Here is a 19571-nt window from a genome sequence, read left to right as displayed (position 1 = left end):
TTGGGTGAAAGCCGGATCCCACATCCGTATTGCTTTCCTGGCTGCCTCACTCAGCTGCTATTTTCCAGATAAGGACCAGCACAAAGGACGGAAGCAGCTGTTGCCGCAGCCCTGCTGCCTTGGCAGGGCTGGGAGGGTCAGGGTCTGTCCTGTGCTGGGAGCCCATTGAAATGAATGAAATGAGGGAAGGAGCAGGAAAAGGGGGACCGGCAGTAGGAGCTGCCTCTGGGGCTCCCTTGTTGTGGCTTCACGGTGCCTGCTCCCACCCCTGCCCTAGGTGCAGAGCACGCAGCCCCGATGGGAGATGCCCCTGCACTGGTTCCCAAAACCACTGACACAGGATTCTTGAGGCTGCTACTTTCTTACAGATTTGCAATTGTTACAGCAGTAGCACTGTTGGCCTGGTGCACATACATACACACACGCCCTGGCCCGGCTGAACAGCCCTGGGGAGGGCACAGGCCAGGGACAGCCCCCAGAGCAGTGACCGTCCCAAGATACCCATGCACCCAATGGAAAGTGCTTGTGTGCATCTAGCCTTGGCCCACAGCTGTACTGGCAGCATCTTCCTCGATGAGGATGAGCTGGCTCAGAGCAGGGAGGGATGTGACCTGCTGGCAGCCACTGCTGAAGCCTGCTCCCCCTTGGGAGGATGCTCTGCTCCCTGAATGTGCACCACCTCTGGGCATGCAGCCTCTGTGCAGCTTTGAGGGAGAAGACGGGGCTGGTGGTGCTGCTGGTGGGCTGTGGGAACAAGGAGGGCTTGGCATCTGTGTGGCAGTGAGCCGGTATGTGCCTGGGCTGCAGGAGCAATCCCTGGGAGCTGTTTGCTGAAGATGGAGGAGGTGATGGGGAGAGGAGGCGCGTGGGTGCAAGGCAGATCCTGGCCAGGGGAAGCCCTTCTTTTACTGGAAATGGCAGGAGCGGGTGGCATCGGCTCAGATCAGCCTGAGCAGGAGGCCAAGCCCCCAAATGGGACATAATCTACAGCAAGGGCAGCACTGGAGGTGGCAGATACACCCAGCTGCACCTGTCCCTCCTGCCTTTTGTTGCTGCCCTATGAAAGCCTCTGTGGCTCAGCCCTGGGCTTGCCTACCTGCTTCCCAGGTAGCGAGGTACCTTAACGCCACTGTGTCCCCACTGCCCTCCTCATCCTCCCTGTGCTCGTCCCATCCAGTCCCAGTGACCACCTCACCTTCCTCGCCTCGTGCTCCCAGGCAGCACTGATGCTGGTGATGCGCAGAGCCAAGCGCTGGGTCGGATCCAGCCCCATGCATGATTGTGTGTCCCGGCTGACCCCTTTTACCTCCAGACCCCCCCCCCCACAGCCTCCCACCAGAGGAACGGATACAGGGATGGCATGGGAGAGTGGTCGGGGTCCCTGTGCAGCCCTGCATGGGCTAGGGAAAGGCAGGCACAAGTGTCCCATGAAATACTCCATCGCCCCAATGGCTCGGCCAGCCCAGGGGCCTGCCCCGGCCACGGGGGCACTTGCCGGAGCAACCCTGGACTCACACACCCGGAGCAAAACCCCGGCAGCGCCTGGTGCCGGCCAGCAGCCTGCTACGTGGCGATGAGGGGCACCTCGCCGGCAGCCATGGGGAAGGGGGAGCCGTCCCCCCCGTTGAGCATGCGGTACAGCAGCTCCTCCTTCTCGCGGCGAGCCTGCTCCCGCAGCTGCGCCTCCTTCTCCAGCGCCCCACGGGCGGCCAGCAGCTCCTCCGACAGCTGCCTGCGGGCAAACGGCATGGGCTGCCAGAGCCACCAGGCAAAGCGCCCATGGGCCCCTCTGCTCCCCGCAAAGTGCCTGGTGGCACCACATGCTGTGAGGTGTGTGTCCCCCCAGCACTGCTGTCACCTCTCCCCCCGTCGGAGATGCCACCTGTGCACCGGGGAGCCACAAGGCGTGTGGGACCAGCACTTACTTCGCCATGACCAAGTGGTTCTGGGTGCGAACTTGCAGGTCCTCATTCTCCTGCTGGAGTGTCTTCACCTTCTCCTCCAGCAGAAGGTTCCTCTCCGCCTGGAAGGGGTGGATGAGGGTGAGGAGGGAGCTGGAAAGCTCCTCCAAACCCCCCGCCACCCCATCTGCGGGGGAACTCTGGCTTGGTGGGAGCGTGGTGGCATTGCACCCGTGTCCCCTCCCCGGTCCAAGAGAGGAACCTGGCTCCATCCACCTTGGCTCCAGCTGCAGTTTCTGGACAGGATTCAGGTGGGGAGAAGAGACAGAAAGAGAAAAGCCCGTCTGTAACCCTCCCCCTTTCAACCCACCACTGTCTCCAGGTTCAGCAGCTTCCTGTCGAGGCCATGGATGTGCTCGTTCTTCATCTCGATGACAAAGTGCAGGCTCTCCAGCTCCTGCTCCCAGAAGGGGCTGGGGCTCCCGTGCTCCTGCGGGGCACAGGGGGTGAGGCAGCGGCAGCGTGGTGGGCGCTCAGGGCATCAGCCAAGGTTCACCCCCTCCATGTGACCCCAGTGGGCCAGTGCTCCCAGCTGGGGCCCTGCATGGCCCAGGGTGGGTTTGTAGCCACAAGGTACCACATTTCACCCATCACTTCTGTTCAAGGGACCTCAACATCCGTGCACCTCCCAGTGACAGGGCTTTACTCCCCGCTTCAGCTGCCCTGTGCCCTACAGCCCCCACCCCCACCCCACCCCCCGGTTCCAGTTCCTCCCCCCTGTTCTCAGGGTCTCAGAGAAGCCCCCCTGGCTTTGGGCCAGCACCCTGGAGGCAGGTCCCCTCCCTGACACCCCTCCCTGCACCTGAATGTGCTTCTTGTAGTCTGTGCTCAAGAGCGACTCCTCCACACGCTTCATCCTTTCCTGGAAGGACTTCAGCTGGGAGTTCAGTGCCTGGATTGTCTCCTAGGGCAGCCAGGGAAAAAGCAGGATGGGAGGTGTCTGGGATTTCTTCCTGAGCAGCAGCACTGCTGGGCTATGCATCCTGATGACCCCAGGGCTGGAGGAGCCTGCGTGGTCCCCAGGAACACTGGGGACCAAGGTGGCCACCAAGGAGCTTGGGGCATCATGGCAGAACCAGAAGATGGCCCTCAAGCCCTCCACAAGCACACCCTCCCCAGGGATTTCTCCACAGGTACCTGTAAGGCCGCCTGGGACCTGTGGTGGGACTCTGCCAGCAGCAGCTTCTCTTGCTCATGGGCTCTCTGGAGCTCTGCAGGGGGGACACAAGCCAAGCGTCACCAGCACGGGGACACCAGGGCAGTGAGTCCCACCTGAGCCCCACAGTGCTGTGGAGCAGGGGGGCAGCATCCCACAACCCCACACAAAACTGGAGGGGCACCAGCAGTGCAGGGGGAGTGGGCAGGGGGGCAGCAGGGAGCCCTGCTGTCCCAGTTCACACCTTGCAGGGTCTCAAGTGCTCTTTCTTCAGGGGCATCAAACTGCTTCTCCAGCTCCAGGTCTTTTCCCCTTTTCCACCTGGGGAAGCAGGGAGATGACAAACCCTATGTGCCTTACCCTGTGTAAGGTATGGTCCCTCTGCCAGACCTGCACTGCTCTGGGCTTCCTAACCCCTTCCTAGTCCCTTCCTTCACCCGGAAAATGGGAAGGAGCCCAGCCCAGCACGTACCAGGTCCATGATCGCCTGCCTGGGAAGTCCTGGCTGGCCACACACTCCCTGCCTCACCACTGCCCCCAGCAGCACCTGCCTTTTTGCCTGACCTGGATGTTAATGTCCCGGGCGATTCTGGCCGTGCTTGCCCGGCTAGCATCCTGCAGCCGCTCCTTCTCCTCCTCCTGGCCTTGGAGGAGTTTCGTGGTCTCCGGCCGCCTCCTCTCGCAGCACTGCCTTCTCCTTCCCATCCTCAGGCAACCGGGTGGCATTGGCTGCAACACAAATGGCCGCATCCTGCTAACTGGGCTGCTTGGGTGTCCTGGGCAGCCAGCCTGCCAGCGTTGTGGCTGGGGTTCAGCCCCTGTCCTCTCCCACTGGACAGATACCTCCCCCCCATCTCACTGGTGCAAATTAGCACTAATTGGGATGGTGCTGGCAGGCTCAGAGGGACACGGCTCATTAGGCCTCCTGCCATGGGGACGACCTGACTGCCTGAGAGGATGGGATGCCACTGTCTCTGAGATGACATCATGTCTGCCCGCCTGCATCAGCTCAGTGCAGAGGCTGCTGCCGTCATGCCATCCTCGGTGGCCCTAGCACAGGCTGGCCACCCTGGGGTCTGTCCCACTGCTTTCTTCATATCACACTGCAAAAGCACCGCCAGGGGTGGGCTGGGGGGTGGGGGAAAGCACACATTTTCTTCTCACCGTTCTCTGTCTTCAAGGCTGTGAGCTCCTGGGCAGATGGTTCCCTTTGCTGCTGGGCTTTTAGCTGTCCCTGGCAGAGAGAGAGGGGGCTTGGAGCAGGGAGGGACAAAGCAGGGCAGGTGGCTGCAGGCAGAGGACACCCTGCAGCCAGGCACCCTGGGCTGAGCGTGCTTCAGCCCTGCTAAAGCATGGGTACTCCAGCAGCAGTGGTCCCTCCTCAACCCCTGCCCTCTGCCCAGCCCTGAGCACCCACGGGTGCGCACGCACCACCTGACAGGCAGCCCTGAGCTTGTGCTGTCTCCCTGTGCCCCGGACGCCTTGCCATGCGGCATTGCCAGCCACTGGCAGCAAAACCTGGGGATGCTCGCAACCCCTCGCCCCCCAAATGGTGCTGGTACAAAATAGGCTCTGGCAGCAAAACATCTGTGGGGAGGGCAGGCAGCAGCACTTGGCAGGGCTCCCGGCTCTGGCATGTCCTTGTCACCCTCCTGCCCTGTCCCCGTTACCCGGGATGCTCAGGGTCAGCCTGGCCCCTGGCACATTGCAGCACCCCAAACATACCCCTCTGCCAGTGCTTTACACAGCTGGGCTTTGACATAGCCTGTGACGGAGCAGGAGTGAGAAATTAAAAATAACCATAAATCAGAGGCAAATGCTGACCCTGTGCAGGGCTGGCAGCAGGCGAGGGCTGGCGGCGGCACATAGCAATGACCTCAGGAGCGCAGGAATGTGCTGTGTGGCCCCGCAAGCTCCCGCATGGTCCCACTGCTGCCACGGGGCTGATAAAACCCAGGGCCGGGAGCTGCCTTCATCACACAGCTCCACGGGATGCCTTCCAACCCTGCAGGGGTTTAATTTAGCCACTTGGAGGGGAGGAGGAAAAAAGAAAAGAGTTTAATATATTTTTATCTGTTGCTGAAAGATAGAAGCAAAGCTCGCCTGCTCTAGCAGCTCAGCCTCCCCGATCCGGGGCAAATCTCATCCCTGCTGCCCATCGCTGGGTGGTGCTTCTGGCCAGGGGTGTGGATGTGCCTTGGGCAAAGGAATCCACCTGCAGACACATTGCTGCTCTCCAGCCCCGGGCAAAGCCGTCCCTTAAAACTACTGGTCCCTAATGAAAGCAGCCCTGCAGCCTGCAGGGAGCTGGGGACCCCGCTGTGCCAGCTGCACCCTGGCTTGGCCCCACTGTCACAGCAGCGTGGCCAAACACAGCCCAGATTAGGGAGCCTGGCTCAGGAAAAAAGCAAGGCAAAGCAAACAGCCCTCCCGGCCTCTGCCTCCCCTGCAGGCCCCCCCCGAAGCTGGAGGGAGGTGCAGTTGCCAGAGAGTGCAGGAAAACTCTGAGCCTCTGGGAAACCACAGCTTTATCTTCCCTTCTATGGCGTGAGCGGCTGCGGTGCGGAACGTGGCCCAGGCAGTGGGCGAGGAAGCACCAGACAGTCAGGATTCGCAGGGTTTGTTCTTGTTGCTGAACATGGCTCACCCTGCAAATGTGGGGTGCCCCCGATGCCCCTGAGCCTTGACATCCCTGCTTGCAAAGAGTCCCCAAGGTCTCCAGCCTGCCCCTGCCCCCATCTCACAGTGATGTGCATCCCCCTGCTATTTAATGTACTCGTGTCCCGTGATGGGTTTTGGAGTCCAGTGTGGGGAGGCGTGGATGAGACAGTCTGGGCTCTGCAAGCCTGGGGGCATCACAGGTTACCTCAAAAGCTTCCCCCTCCAGGTTTTACTGTGACAAAGCAAAGGCTGTGCGGGTGGACTGTCCTGGCCCAGTGGGGTCACATAGCTCCCAAGGGTTTTGGATTACCTGAGCCTTGCTGGGAGTGGGATGCTGGTACCTCCTCCAGCAGTGACCCGCAAACCTCACCTGCCCAAACCAAACCGTCTCCGCTGCATGCGTTCCGCTTGCTGGCAAAGGTGATGCCCAAGGACAGAGAGCCCAGGGCTCATCACCCCTGGCCACTCCCATAGCATGAGCAATATCCCCAGTGTGGATCCAGGGCACTTTCACCTTTCCTCCATGCCCCAAACCCAGTGGGACAGTGGGCTGCTCAAGGAGGAAGATTTGAGATGACTGCACTTAACTCAGAGATGGCTAAAGGGAGCAAGAGGCATGCCAGCATCATCAGACAGATCTAAATACCTGCCCCGAGGCTAGAAGCCAGCCACCCTTCCTACCTCTAGGAGCAATTAAAATAGTGTCTGGAGCTAATTTTACTCCTAAACACTCAATTGTTCTTTGGGATGAGAACTCCACTGCCAAAGCCAGGATGAAAAGCAAAACGTGGCTGAAAATTAACTGAAACATAGAGGTACCTTGTGCTGCCATTCCCAGAGCAGCATGTGGCACCCGCACCTCTGGTATCGCCCCGTGCATTTTGGAGAGCTGGAAGACAGTCCCGGTATCTGCTTTGTGTGAAAGGAGGAGACTGGGAATTGCACCAGCTGGAATAGCTTTGGTCTGGGGAAGAAGCAGCCTGAAAGGTCCCACAGGTGCAGGCATCAGCAACGCAGCTGACCCTGTTAGGTCTCAGCATGGAAACCTCTGGCTTTGGCTTTGAGGAGGCTCATGCCAAAAAGTATCTTCTAGCTATTAAAAAATAAGTATCCACGTTCGTAGAACTGAATATTTCTAATGGTCTGGAGCAAAACTGTTTATGGATGGATCAGTTGGGATTTCCAGCAGAACCTGAGGTATCTCGAAAGACACCTGCAGTGGGGAGCCCCAACGCAGAGGCAGCCAGCACGGTGCAGGCAGCTGAGTCAGCTGCAGACTCAGCTTCAGCTTTTAGTGTGAGCTGGAGTTTTGTACTGTATTTTTCTTCCTCTTTTCCTGTTTTACAAGTATGTTAAGCAATTAAACCATGCAACCTTACCACCAGCAAATGAAATCACAAAGAGGCAGGAAACGAGCATTTAAATCCCGACTCTGCTCCTGGGGACAAAGTTTTGCTTTGTGGCTGTGGAGAAGGGAGCCAGGATTTAGCCCGTGACCCTAAAACTTCCTGGGATCTGTAGCACACGCTCAGTGCTGCCAGAGCAGTGCTGGCACAGGTTCGTGGGACCTGTCTTTGACTGTGCTGCTGTCTTTCCTCCGGCGACGGTTGTGTTACAAGATGACTATCAACTCTCGTACAGTCAGATCTGTGCTGCAGACCACATGCAAACCCTTCATGCCATTGACAGCCCCGAGTTTTGCATCCTGACCTTTCCCTGGCTCCTGCTGCTACATATAGTTCCTATATCTCCAAAATAAATTCACCCCAGTCCTGGAAGGCAGCCAAGCCTCAGCCCTGATCTTTTGGGAAGGCGTCTTGGCCTTTCTCACGCCAGCAGCACAAGTGAAGGGTCAGCGGTGACCAACCATGGGTGGATGGAGCCAGACGGGAAGGGACCCTGGGGGACAGCGCCTGCAGCTCCGGCTGTGGCACCTGCGCCCCTGGCTCCTTATCACCCTGCTGCCTGCTGCTGGGAAGGCTGAGGCTGCCAAGCTGCCTCCCCCGAGGCATGCAGCGGCACTTGGTATGCCGCCCACCCACCGGACCCAGCTCCCCAAGGTCACCTCCAGCCTGGGACTGGCCCCAAAAGCCTCCACAGCTCCCAGCCCCATGACAGCCCCCAGCCCCATGACGTGCACCTAGGGTCTGCCCAGGCTCACCCCTGGGGTTTGAGGGCTCCTCCATCCCAAAGCATCCCCAAGGGACCAACTCTTCACGTCCACCCATCAGCAGCGGGAGGGTGAAGGTCTCCTACCCCGCCTTTTGGTACCCAGACACCAGAACGTGGGCAGGAGTGGTTCGATGCCTGCCCTTTTTGCCATAAAGGGGATTTTCATTGCTGCTTTCGGGATTAATTTGCAACTTAGTCACAGCAGCAGGGCTGTTTTATGGGGTGCAAATCGCTGTGAGCAGCGCCGCAAGGCTGAGCAGGAGAGCTTGAGAGCAGGCAAGTGCAGGAAGGGAGGCGTTTGCAGGCAAGTGACTCTGACTTAAATTTCCGCATTTCGGTAAACATGTGGCTCTCAACACCTGGGGCCTCAGGGCTGCTGTTTCTCCCTGTCCCATGCCCATTCTTGCATGCTCTCAGTGTCACAAACCAGCCATGAAGTGTCTGATCTTATGACACAGAGAAGAGCGGCGGTTTTTTTCCCATGATCTGGAGAAGCAGCCGAGCCTGCAAGTGCTGTAAATGAAGGCACTTGCTGGCTCGGGCGCTGTGCAAACTCCACGCCTGCTCCCCCCCACATCCCAGCAGCAGATTGTGCTCTGGCCGCGTGGTCCCGGGCGGCTGAGCTCTCACAGCTGCCTCCGCAAAGGGCTGCCCATGTAGGGGGGCATGCCGGCAACCTCCATCAACCGCTACCCACCCACCCCAGTACGCACAGCACGTCCAACTCCACAAACAACTCCTGAGGCCAATGGTGGGGAGCTAAGGCAGCATGAGCACGTAAAAAAAAAAAAAAAATTAGCGGCAAATAATTTCTAGACCTGAACTTGCAAAAGAATTCTTCACTGCAGAGCAATGCACCAAGATCTGCTGGGGACTCAGAGAGATCCCCACATTGCCTTCGGCACAAGGGAGGACACAACTTTTGGGGTAAGGGAGGATGCTGTGGGAGGATGGCAGAAGCCTGTCTGGGGGAACCTGTCCCTGTCCTATATGGGACCAGCACTTCCAACAGGCTTTGTCACCCTAGATGCTGCTGCACCTCCCTTCGTATGGGCTTTCCCGTGCTGGGGGGGGAGCTCGGAGGGGTGCAGGAGGGGTGCAGCCGGGCAGGTGGCTGCCAGCTCCTGCTGTGCCCGGTGCCAGCGCCGACGGGGCCACACACAGCCGGGGGCAGCCGCACCGCCCAGCCCCGCCGCTCCCCGGGGCGCGGGGGGGACCCACGCCGGCTGAGCAGGGCTCCACGCAGACCCCAGCCCCACGCGAACCCCAACTCCCTGCAAAGCCCGATAACGGGCACACGCGACCCCACGGCAGCCCCGACCCCACGGCAGCCCCGACCCCAGGCGAAGCCCAGCCCAAGCCCAGCCCAGCCAGCCCCCCCAGCCGGTACCTCGCCGCCGGCGGGGCAGCAGCGCAGGGCGCTGCCGGTGCAGCCCATGGAGCCCCGGCCGGGAGCGCCGCATCCCCCGGCGAGTGGCCTCCGCTGCCCGGCGGGACCGGGCGGGACGGGACGGGACGGACGAGCCGCCCCAGCTGGCAGGCAGAAATAAATAAATAAATAAATAAATAAATTAAACAAAAAAAAAAAAAAAAAGGTCCCCGCAGCTGCTGGCAGGCAGCGCCGGGAGAGGGTGCTCTGCACCCCCGAGCCGCTGGCAGGGCCCCCGGCCGCAGCCTGCCCGCCCCCGGGGCTGGCCCTGGGCGCCCGGCGGGGGTGCTGCTGGCCCTGGGGCCCCTCCACCCTGGGGGGTCCCCGCCTGGGCCCGGGGTGCTTCGTCCCAAGCAGAGGAGTGGGACCCCCCGCACTGGGAATGCTCCTTCCCTGGGGTCTCCTGCACTGAGGATGCTCCATCCTGGGTGGGGGCAAAGGGGAGTGGGACCCCTGCAGCAGGGTCCAGCTGGAGCAGGGCTGCCTCGGGGAGGCTTCCACTGGAGAACCTACTCCGCCTCCCTGGGTAGAAGGGATGTGAAGGACAAAAGCAGGATCCATCCTGGCTTTTGCCATTACCCCATGAAGTTGGAGCTTGTGCTGGGATAGTTGTGTAAAAACGGTGACTTTGGGGTGTTTTCTTTTGGCAGGGGTCTCTGCTCTCGGGGTAGTTGTGCTGGCTGTCTTTCAGTGTGGTCCATACTGCCTGGGGGAATGCATCCTGGCAACCCCCCTCCTGAGCATCCCTAACACCGCAAATGCTGGGCCTGCAACCAGGGTGCCCTTTTCCAGGAGGAAATCCTGAGCTTTGGAAATGGGTGCGATGAGGTAGGGAAACACATAGATTTGAAAGTGTGCTGCCTAAAAATTAATGGGAGGAAAGGCAGGTTCCTCCAAATGTTTGGTTTTGACGACTTTTTTAAAACGCTGTGAAATAATAGACATTGCTAAATGAACACACATTCTGACCTGAAAAAATCAATTGTTGCCACCCCACACTGCTGAAATAGGAGTGTTCCAACCTGGTCATGAGGCTGTGCCTGCATGGAAACATTGCCAATTTTTGTCAACAAGTTTCTATTCTGACATTTTCCAAACATCCCCTGGGAGAAGTCCAAGCAGCACGCAGCTCAGGGGCTGCCAGCGTGCTGGTGCTTCACCGCCGCTCTGGCACTGCCTCCCTGGCCAGCAAGGGAGCAGAGGTGTGTGGTCACCCCATCATGTGCCACTTGGAGGTGGTTTTTTTTTGCCCTGGTAACCCCGGGACAGGGGAAATTGTGAAACACTGCTTGGATAGGAGGGTGGGGAAGGCGAGGGGCAGGCCCCACAGCTGCCCCCAGTCTCCCCAGGACTGGTGGGACCAGTTGCCTGCGTCTTTCTGGGTGGGTGCTGCTTAAATTGGGTGAAGTTTCGTGAGTCACAGCAGCTTCCTGGCATCAGCTCCTACCACTCTGAAACCACTGAGAGCGTCTCTGTTGTTATCTCTCCCAGCACTTCATGCATGGGGCAAGTCTCCTTCCCTGCCTGAGAGTACTTATTCGGGCTGAGTAGCTTATTTGTGAGATAAAAGGCAAGGTGCTGGTCTCCACCTATTCTGGGTTAATTAAAAATCCTGGTCCAGACTTTGGAGACTGAAGGCGTACAGGGGCAAGCACAGAGGCGCATGCTTATTTTCCAAGCTGAATTTGCATCGCTGGTGCTGTGGCTGCAAACAGAAGCAACTGTGTGGGCAGCTGAGGAGGAGCCTGTCCAGCTGCCATCATGTGTTGCTGGTGCATGATGGTCCAGCAGTCTGCACATGTGCTCGTGGTAATTTCTGGTTTTAATTGTGGGGCATGGCTGGGGTGCATGGGAATGCCTCTGTGCCACAAAGCGGGGCTCCAGGTAGGGTTTCTTTTGCTAATGGTGAAGAAAAAACACAGGGTTTGGTCATGTCAGGTTGAGCCATCAAGGCAGAGCTGGGGCTTGGGGATGGGGTTGAGCAGAGAGGCTGGCTCCAGCACCTTGCTCCACAGCCCAGCACCCCATGCATGCTGCTGCTGCGGGCTGTGGCGTGCCCTGCTTGCCATGGCAGCTACAACCCTGCACTTCTATAAATCACCAACTTTCGGTGAAGGGGCCGCACCAGATCACGTTACACCCGCAGGCACATCTGTGACGCTGCCTGCTGGAGGCCCTGCCTGTGCTGCCCCAAAGGTCTCCTATTTTAGCTTGATTTTAGCAATTTCTCAGTTTCTCTGAACTTTCCTGTGCCGGCTGCATGGCATGTGTCCCTGCTGGAGAGACCTCCCATCTGAGCCCTGCTTCATCTTCCTCTGCCCCAATACACTTAAACAGCCAGAAACATTTCTGTCCAGCTGCAGCTGCTTTCAAGCAAAGCAGGGGCTTTCCATGGCATTGTAGGAGTGGGATTCATGGCTGCAACAACTCAGCCCCCTCTCCCTACCCAGAGGAGCCTGGGGATCTGGGGAACAGATGGGGATGGGGCTGCCGGAGGCTGCTCGCAGAGGGCTGGAGGTGACAGGAACTGTAGCAGTGAGGGGGTTTCTGCCTGTGCGAAGACAGGAAAGTGGAAGTGGTGTGTGGCTGACGCACCTGGGGCAGCTTCGGCTTGTTTTGAGGTTTGCCACCATGTCTTTTTTGCTGTTATCGCAGTCTTTCTCCAGGGACAACAGTGGCTGGAGGCATCTCAAGGGTTTTGCCTAGAAAAGTTTATCTCATGCTCAGCTGAATTGCTGTAAATGGGATAACAGCTGGCCAAACGTTGAGTTAATTTGTGCCAATGGTCATTTAAAGTGTTTGCCAAAGCTTATGGATAAGTGAAGTATTTATGCAAACTGTTAAAGTGTCTCGGCTCTCCCTCCAGTTCCAGCTGGTAAGGACTGGGTAGGATGGGGTGGGCACAAAGTGGTGTCGTTGCCAGCGTGTGGGATTTCCATCTGGAACCCAGCCCTGCATGGTCTGTGTGCAAGCTGGTCCCGCGAGCGCAGATGGGGTCATTCATTTTTTCGTTTGTTTGTTTATTTTCAGAAACCCAATCTGGGGAAAAAAAAAAGGGGGAGAAGATTTTGCTGGAAGCTTTTTGGGTGATGAGCTGGTGGCCTACAGTGATGATCGGTGGGTCCTGGCAGAAATGGTGGCCCAGGCAGTGGAGAGAGGGTGGCCTGTGGTTGCACCCTTGGGCCCCATGCATCATTTGCAGTCTATTTGCTTTTGTAAATGAAACCTAACAAAGTCTTAATGCTGTTACCCACTCTATGCTGGCTGCTTCTCTTCAATGCAAATTGAAGATGTTTAGGCAGATTGCTGAGACCTCGTGACTCAGGCTTTGCATGGGTGAGATGGCTCAGAAGACTGTTTGAACTGCAGAGGATCTTGCATGTGTTGGAGCCCCAAAAAAGGTCACAGGCTCCTTTGGTGGGGATCTAGGTCATGCATGCTTCTGTCTTGAGGTAAAGCAGCGATTTCAAGGCACTCCTGCCCCTCCCTGTGTTTTGCCAAGCAAAAAGATGTGGGTTAACCTGTCCTTACAGTCCTTTATTCTCTTCTTTCCCCACAGCAAAACAGAGGGAGAAGGATGGGAATAGGGGAGTGAAACCTTCACCCACGCTGGTTGTGAGAAGCAGGAAAGCATGTGGTGCTGGGGGCTCGAGGCGAGGGGCTCTGCTCACCTCCCAGCCCCAGACATGATGCTCCAGCCATGCCCATGCCTCTCCCCACGCATCCCCGTCTCCATCCCTGTCCCCTGGCTGCTCCGGGGCCTCTAAGTGAAAACTAATCCCTGGGGATAACTTTCCACCCCGCTCCTGGGTGGGAGGAACTGGGCTATTTATTCCTCACCCTTAAGCCTTCGCAGTGGATCAGCAACGCAGTTGTCGCTGCTGGCGCGGGGTGGGCAGCAGCATCCGTCACGGCCTCTGCCCGCTCCCGCGCCCTGCCTGCACGCTCCTGGCCAGCCTCGCTGCTAAATAAGGATGAAAGGCTAAAAATAGAGCTGAGGCAGGGGTTTGGGCAACCCTTCCCAGGACCAGGAGCGATATGGGGAGGCTGGCCAATGTCAGCCCCAAACTGCCTATGGGGAAGGGTCCTACAAGTGGGTCCTAACCATGCCAGGGCGGGGGAGGAAAGGTCTGAGACCTGCCACACTCATGTCCTGTGCGCTCCGCCGGCTCAGCTCCTTCCAGCTTTCCACAGGGAAAAAACATCTGTTCACTGAAATATGTGGGGAAGTGCACGCTTCTGTGCCATCTGTGGTGTGGGGTACCTGTGGGGCCATTCCGGCATGACAGGGGGGCTTAGGGCAGCTCTGGCTGGAAAATGAACACCTGAAGGAGGAAGGAAGGGTGGAAGAGGGGGTGTGTGAAATCTGAAATTTTGGATAGATGGGTGGTGGGTAGTGGGGTGCTGTGGGAAACTGCCCAACCAGGGGATACCGGCTGCCAAGGTGCACACGCGGCATCGGGTTTGGGGTCCCAAATATATCTGCTCCTCAGCTGCCAGCTGCCCTGCACCCAGCGTGGGGGGAGCGCGGGGGTCCTGGGTGCTGGCCTAGGGTGGGCACTGACCCTCTGCGCCTCGGCCAGCCCCAGCAGGGTGCGGGGAGACATGAAGCCTTGGGGCGGGGGGGTAGGTGGTCTGGTCTCACCGGCCGACGCTGGGTGCTGTGGGTGCCCCGGCGTGGTGGGTGCAGCTCGGGACCCCAGCCCCCCCCTCCCCGTGCTGGCAGAGGGCAGGCCCTGGGTGCCTGGGGAAAGCGCCGCTTCCCGTCCCAGCATCCCTGCGACTCCAGTCCTGCGCTTGACAACAAAACCGGGGAGGGGAGGGGAAAAGGGAAAAAAAAAGGAGAAGAGAGGAAGGGAGCATCTCCGGGTGTACGCAAGGGGAGGGAGGGGAATCGGGAGGAGGGCCGGGCTCAGAGCTGGCAGGGAGCCGTCCCACCGCACAGGGCGCCCCAGCACCGTCCCGGAGACAGCGGTGCCCGCTGCCCCCCCGGCCCCGCCGCTCCCGCTGCCCCCCCGGTGCGGGTCCCCGCCGGCCGCCGCGCTCCGCACGGATCCTGCCCCGCTCCGAGGATGCGGGGAGCGGCGCTGGCGCTGGCGCTGTGCGCCCTGCAGCTCTGCCCGGCCGCGCTCGCAGACTCCCTGCCGCAGCTGCTGGTGGAGCGGAGCGGCTCCCGCAGGCTGAGCAAGGTGAGAGGCTCCGCACCCCGCTCCTCTCCGGGCGGGGGGGGGCCGGGGGGCTGCCTGGGGCGGGGGGCTGGCGGGGGGAGAAGCCCGAGCGCTGCCGGCGGTAGGAAAGCTTTCGCTCTTCTGCTGCGTTTTGCAAGAGATCAAAAGCCTTTCTGTCGAAGTGCGAGGTCGGTTCTTGGGCTGGGGAGGGGGGGGTGGTGTGTGTCCCCCAGACCGGGTCGCCTTGGGGAGGCACGGCTGCAGGTTCGGGTTCAGCCCAGGGCTGGAGGGGATTTCAGTTCTGGCAAACTGCTCTGCCCCAGGCAGCCCGGCGGCCTCGTCCGTGGGCTGAGCTTTCCCTGCAGTCCCTCAGCTCCCCGGCTCATTCCTCCTGCTCGGGAGCATTTTCCAGCCCAGGCTGCTGCCTCCGCGTTCCCACGCATCCCTGGGCCGGGCTCATCAGCACGCACTGGTTAAGATACAGCTGATTAAGACGTGTGACTCTCACGCGGGGTGGAGAGGAACGTGTCTATTTTCCAGGAAAGCTGAGGCTACCCCAGGGAAGAGGGAGCCGGCTTGGGAAAGCTGGAGCGGGCTCTGTAGGGCAGCAGGGCGTCTGAGGCCCAGCACCATGCAGCCCCACACTGATGTGTAGCTCCTGTGGAGCCTCTTTGCCTGCAGACCCGCAGGCGAAGGGCTCCCAGCTCTTGCTAAATGTCGGGGTGCAGCCTGCCCCTTGCCCCGGCTTGCCCTGAGCCCCGTGTCCTGCCCTGTGCCCTGGGCTGCTCCTGGCTGGCGAGCGGGACGGCGGGACAGGCTGCTCCTGCGTGGGCAGTGCTGCCCGCTGGGGCTGCCGCCTGGCTCCAGGTAAGACAGCCTCCACCGGTTCTGCGGCTGCTGAGCAGGCAGGGAGAGCTCCGCGCCGGTGGCACGGGGACATGGGTTGCCCCAGCTAAACCTGCTTGGGGTGCGCAGCCTCCTGCCTCCCTGCAATTAGGCTGGAGCTGCTCCGGGATGGAGCTTGGGTTCTTGACGCTGGCTTGCAGCCGGTTCAGGGGTGGCTGTTGTAGGTGAGTGCTGCCGTCCTCCTGCTTTGAACTTGGCTAGTGGGGGCGAAGGCCTCCAGTGCTGTTGCTGGCCTGTGGCTTTGCTGGTGGTGGCTGGGGAGGCTGGTGGGCTTGGAGAAAATGGGAGACGTGGCTCCCAGCGCAGCCGGGATACATGAGCAATGTCCACCCATCCAGGTGACATCACCTGCTTGTGGATTTTTCATTATTTCATAGGAAACGCTGCTTCCCTGGCTCATTTGGACTGAACCAGCTCAGAATCAGGCCTCTGGGGTGTATCAGGCTGGGTATAAGCCCGGCTCATCTGCTCCCTGAGCATAAGCAGAGATGGAAATGTTAAGCCATGTTAAAATGCGAGTGTGATTTCTGCTCCTGCGTGGGACCAGGTGGCCCAAGCCAGCGGATGATGGCTCGCAACAAATATCTTGGCTGAGCCAGGAGGCTGTGCCAGCCCCACAGACCCCCAGGGCACAGCATCTTCCCCCTCCCCCCTCCCCGTGCTGGCACAGCTGGTGCTGCCCTGCCCTGGTCCCCACTTGCTCTCTCGCCTTGGCTCCCACACACGTTGCTCCTCGTTGCTTGGTGCCGTTGGCACTGGCGTAAGTGAAGGACCCTTCTTGCCTTGTTCATGTGCAAAGTGTTTGGAGGCTGAGCTGGGGCAAGTTTGGAAATCGCAGCCTGGGAGCACTCTTTGGATGTAAAATATATGCAGGGGAGCTGGACAGAAAGTTTCTGCAATGCCCTCAGGCTCGGAGAGCTGGGACTGCGAGAAATGCAGAGGGAAATATTTATTTGGCGTTTGAAGGATTGAAGGTTGTTTTCTGGCTCTGTGCGTGAGCAGTTTGGTGGGGGTCAGCAGTCCAACACTGGGGAAACCTCCTGCAAACCTGGTGCAAGGCTTGCCTTGGGTCTAACTCCTCCCGTTCCTTGGTGCTGCAGGTTGGTGGCTTTGCCTGGGAGAACTGCGGTGATGGGAGGGACCCCGTGGTTCTGCAGAGTCTCTCTGTGGCACCTGACCCCATCAGCATCCCGGGGAGCCTGCGCATCAGTGCAGCTGTCAAAAGCGGCAAGGCCATGGCCTCCCCTCTGAAGGTACGTGCTGGAGATGCCTCCATGGGATGAGGGAGGGCAGAGCTTCCTGACAGCACCAGCAGCTGTGAAATGCCCAGCAGCGGGTACAGGAGCGAGCAGCCCTTGGGAGAGTGAGGCACAGAGCGGTGGCAGGGCTGAGTGTCCCAGGCTCTGTAATGGGGGAGATGGGTGTGGGAGACATGTGGTGGGAGCAGATAGCCCAGTGGGGAACTCCCAATCTTGTCACAGTCGGAGAAACCACCAGAGCTGTGTTGTGTCCTGGGGATGTAACGACTCAGGGAGGGAAACGAAACCCTAGGTGCCCTGGGTGCTCCCGGCAGTCACTGCAGCACTTGTTTTTCAGTGGCCAGACCCGGCTGCTCCCTCCAGAAACATGCCATGGCGGCGCTGTGGGAGCCCTGGGCTGGCCTGGCTGCCCTGCACCACTTTTTGCGGACATGTTGGAATGAGATGGAACATGTCTTTGCCCAAGATGCACGGGCCATCTTGAGCAATGGCTGTGGCTGCGGGGTGTGTGCTGGCGGAGTGTGGAGGCAGAGCTGTGGGATGGGAGCTGCAGGATGGGAGCTGTCAGGAGGTTCTGGGACGGGGCACCAAGGAGAAGGGAAGGAGCAGGTGTGTGGGGTGCGGGGAGGTGTTTGCTCAAGGGGCTGGGTTGAGGTTGGAGGAAGAGAGACCTGGAGACAGAGAGGATCTGAAAGCAGGAAGGGAAGCAAAAGGCCTGCACTAGCAGGAGCTAAGGGAGATGGCTGGGGAGGGGAGGTGGGACAGGCTGGAGGAACTGTGGATGCTTGTGCTGGCTGTACTGGTGCCTGACACCTTCCTTCCAGGCAGTGCTGGTGGTGGAGAAGGCGCTGGGTGACCTCTGGATCCAGCTGCCCTGCATCGATCAGCTGGGCAGCTGCACCTACAATGATGTCTGCACCATCCTGGACAACCTCATCCCGCCTGGCACAACCTGCCCGGAGCCCCTGCTCAGCTATGGCATCCCCTGCCACTGCCCCTTCAAAGCGGTACGCCTGAACCCTCTGGCTGGTGGGGTGCTGGCAGTGCTGCTGGGTACCACCGTGCCCTTTGGCACAGGGCTGGGGGCGTTCAACTGACATCTTCCCTGCATGTCCCCTCTCCACAGGGCTCCTATTCCCTGCCGGCCAGTGACTTCATCCTGCCCGACGTGGAGCTGCCTTCCTGGATGACCAACGGCAACTACCGTGTCCGGGCAGCTGTCAGCAATGGCGGGGAGGAGCTTGCCTGTGTCAAGCTGGCCTTCTCCCTGCAGTCCCAGTGAGGGGCAGGGGACTGTCCCTCCTTTACCCCACACCTCCCTGTCCCATCCCATCCAGTTGTGCCCCGTCCCATCCCAATCCATCCCTGTGAGGTGTGCCCCTCCTGCTGCCAGGAGGAGGCAGCCCTTGTACCCCTGCCTGGTGCCCCCTCCCCTGCTACACACAGAAGGGCCCCTCTGGCTGTCCTGCTGTCAACCAGGGTATCCCCTGCCCCGGACAGGGTGGCCTTAGAGCCTGGCCCCAGCCTTTCAGCATGATCTGGAGGTAATTATTTTTCACTCGTTTTTTTTTTTTTTTTTACTTAATCCTATCAGGGCAATTTTAGACAAAAAACATTCCAGGGAAAAGCAATACTTCTTGGAGCAGTCCGTGGGGAGGAGGGAGTGTTTGGCAGTGCTGGGGCAGGCTGAAGGGATGCAGGATTAGCTGCGGAGGGTGTCCCTGCTTGCCCCCACCATCTCTAGGCAGAGCATAGGGTTGTTTTGCAGAAGTGTCCCCAGGGTGGCTGCAGGAGACCTGTCCTCCCCCCAGCAGCTCTGGGTGTGCCTCTGGCTCATCCCTGTCCTGCACATGGGAACAGCTTGGTCACACAAGGCACCTGTGGGGGCACCTGCCTGTGCCCCTTCTGCAACAAACGTCACAAGCATAAGAGGACTGAAGCCACCTGAGCCCCAGACGGACATTCCCACTTGCAAGGGACCAAGCGGCTGGTGCTGCTCCCAGCAGCAGGAGAGGTGGCTGGCCACCAGTGCTGGCTCCAGGGCGCAGGGGGCATGGCTGCCACAGGCAGCTGGGGCACAGCCTGGCCGAGAACAAGTCCTACTCACCTCATTTTGCTGCTGGGACTGAGCTGAGGGAGGGTGTTGTGCTGGGGCTATCCTTCCATTGCATTGGCAGAGGCACCTTTACCTGTAGCAGCATCCTGGACATGGGGTGGACTGGGAGATGACCATGAAGACCAGTAGGCTGGGTCCTGTCTGGGGGCCCTGCAGCCCATCTCCTGGTTGTGGCTGGGGGCTGGGGCGTGGGCAGGCAGCATCCCGCCTGCCTGCAGCTCTGGGCAGAGCATTTGCCATCACCTGCCTGTGCCAGGTCCCCGCAGGGCAGAGGTGCAGGTGACCCACCAGCCATGCACATCCCTCCCCCCCTCACTGTCCCTGCCTGCTCACATTATTTAGCCCCTCCATAGGGCTGGTCTTCCTCCAAGCACTTTATACGCCTTAACTACTGCCAGGCTGCCCTGGTGGGAGGTCCTCTGCCACACAGACGTGTTCCTGCTGCCTTTCTGTGCCCTCCACTTGCTTTGTTTCATCCTGCTGCTGGGTCCGACCCAGGTTTGTTTTGCCTGGAGATGTGCTAACCCTCTCACCCCGTTCCCTGCTGCCACGCAGTGCCTGTGCCAGGGTGGCATCCTCCTTTCGGGAAGGTACTGTAGGTTCTTAATAAATCTTTTTACCAGGGAGTGGAGCTCGTGCCTTTTTGACCTGGCGGTGACCTGGGGGTGACACTTGTTTCCCTTGAACCAGTGAGGATATGGTTTTGAGCTGGGGGAAGCGAAAGTCATGTCGGGGATGTGATG

The 19571-nt window shown here is 59.6% G+C and overlaps 2 protein-coding genes across 4 annotated transcripts; one reads left to right on the top strand and one right to left on the bottom strand.

Annotated features, from left to right (window-relative positions):
• Positions 1-342: 342 nt before the first annotated feature.
• Positions 343-9593, bottom strand: CCDC69 (coiled-coil domain containing 69). The gene is given in 10 exon segments (XM_056349569.1): positions 343-1732; positions 1926-2023; positions 2272-2391; positions 2764-2865; positions 3099-3172; positions 3362-3429; positions 3665-3783; positions 3785-3846; positions 4282-4351; positions 9341-9593. Coding segments are annotated over 10 exon segments (930 nt in total). The 5' UTR covers positions 9389-9593; the 3' UTR covers positions 343-1563.
• On the top strand, positions 8768-19452 carry GM2A (ganglioside GM2 activator). Of its 3 annotated transcripts, none has more exons than XM_056349568.1 (4): positions 8768-8877; positions 16554-16706; positions 17537-17719; positions 17839-19452. In XM_056349568.1, the coding sequence occupies exons 1-4, from the start codon at positions 8803-8805 to the stop codon at positions 17992-17994; spliced, it is 567 nt and encodes a 188-aa protein (XP_056205543.1). In that variant the 5' UTR covers positions 8768-8802; the 3' UTR covers positions 17995-19452. The 3 variants fall into 3 exon arrangements, with proteins under 3 accessions (XP_056205543.1, XP_056205542.1, XP_056205541.1); XM_056349567.1 differs by lacking the exon at positions 8768-8877 and adding an exon at positions 14274-14568; XM_056349566.1 differs by lacking the exon at positions 8768-8877 and adding an exon at positions 15106-15414.
• The last annotated feature ends 119 nt before the right edge of the window (positions 19453-19571 follow it).

The sequence above is a fragment of the Falco biarmicus genome, chromosome 8 (assembly GCF_023638135.1).
Source record: "Falco biarmicus isolate bFalBia1 chromosome 8, bFalBia1.pri, whole genome shotgun sequence".
NCBI lineage: Eukaryota > Metazoa > Chordata > Aves > Falconiformes > Falconidae > Falco > Falco biarmicus.
This window is presented reverse-complemented; position numbering and strand designations above follow the sequence as displayed.

Bases quoted from the DNA above. Each gene is read 5' to 3' on its own strand.
- GM2A (XM_056349566.1), top strand. From the start codon at position 15,262: ATGTCGGGGTGCAGCCTGCCCCTTGCCCCGGCTTGCCCTGAGCCCCGT. The intron at 15,415-16,553 runs GTAAGACAGCCT...TTGGTGCTGCAG, and splicing joins GGGCTGCCGCCTGGCTCCAG to GTTGGTGGCTTTGCCTGGGA. The intron at 17,720-17,838 runs GTACGCCTGAAC...CCCTCTCCACAG, and splicing joins GCCACTGCCCCTTCAAAGCG to GGCTCCTATTCCCTGCCGGC.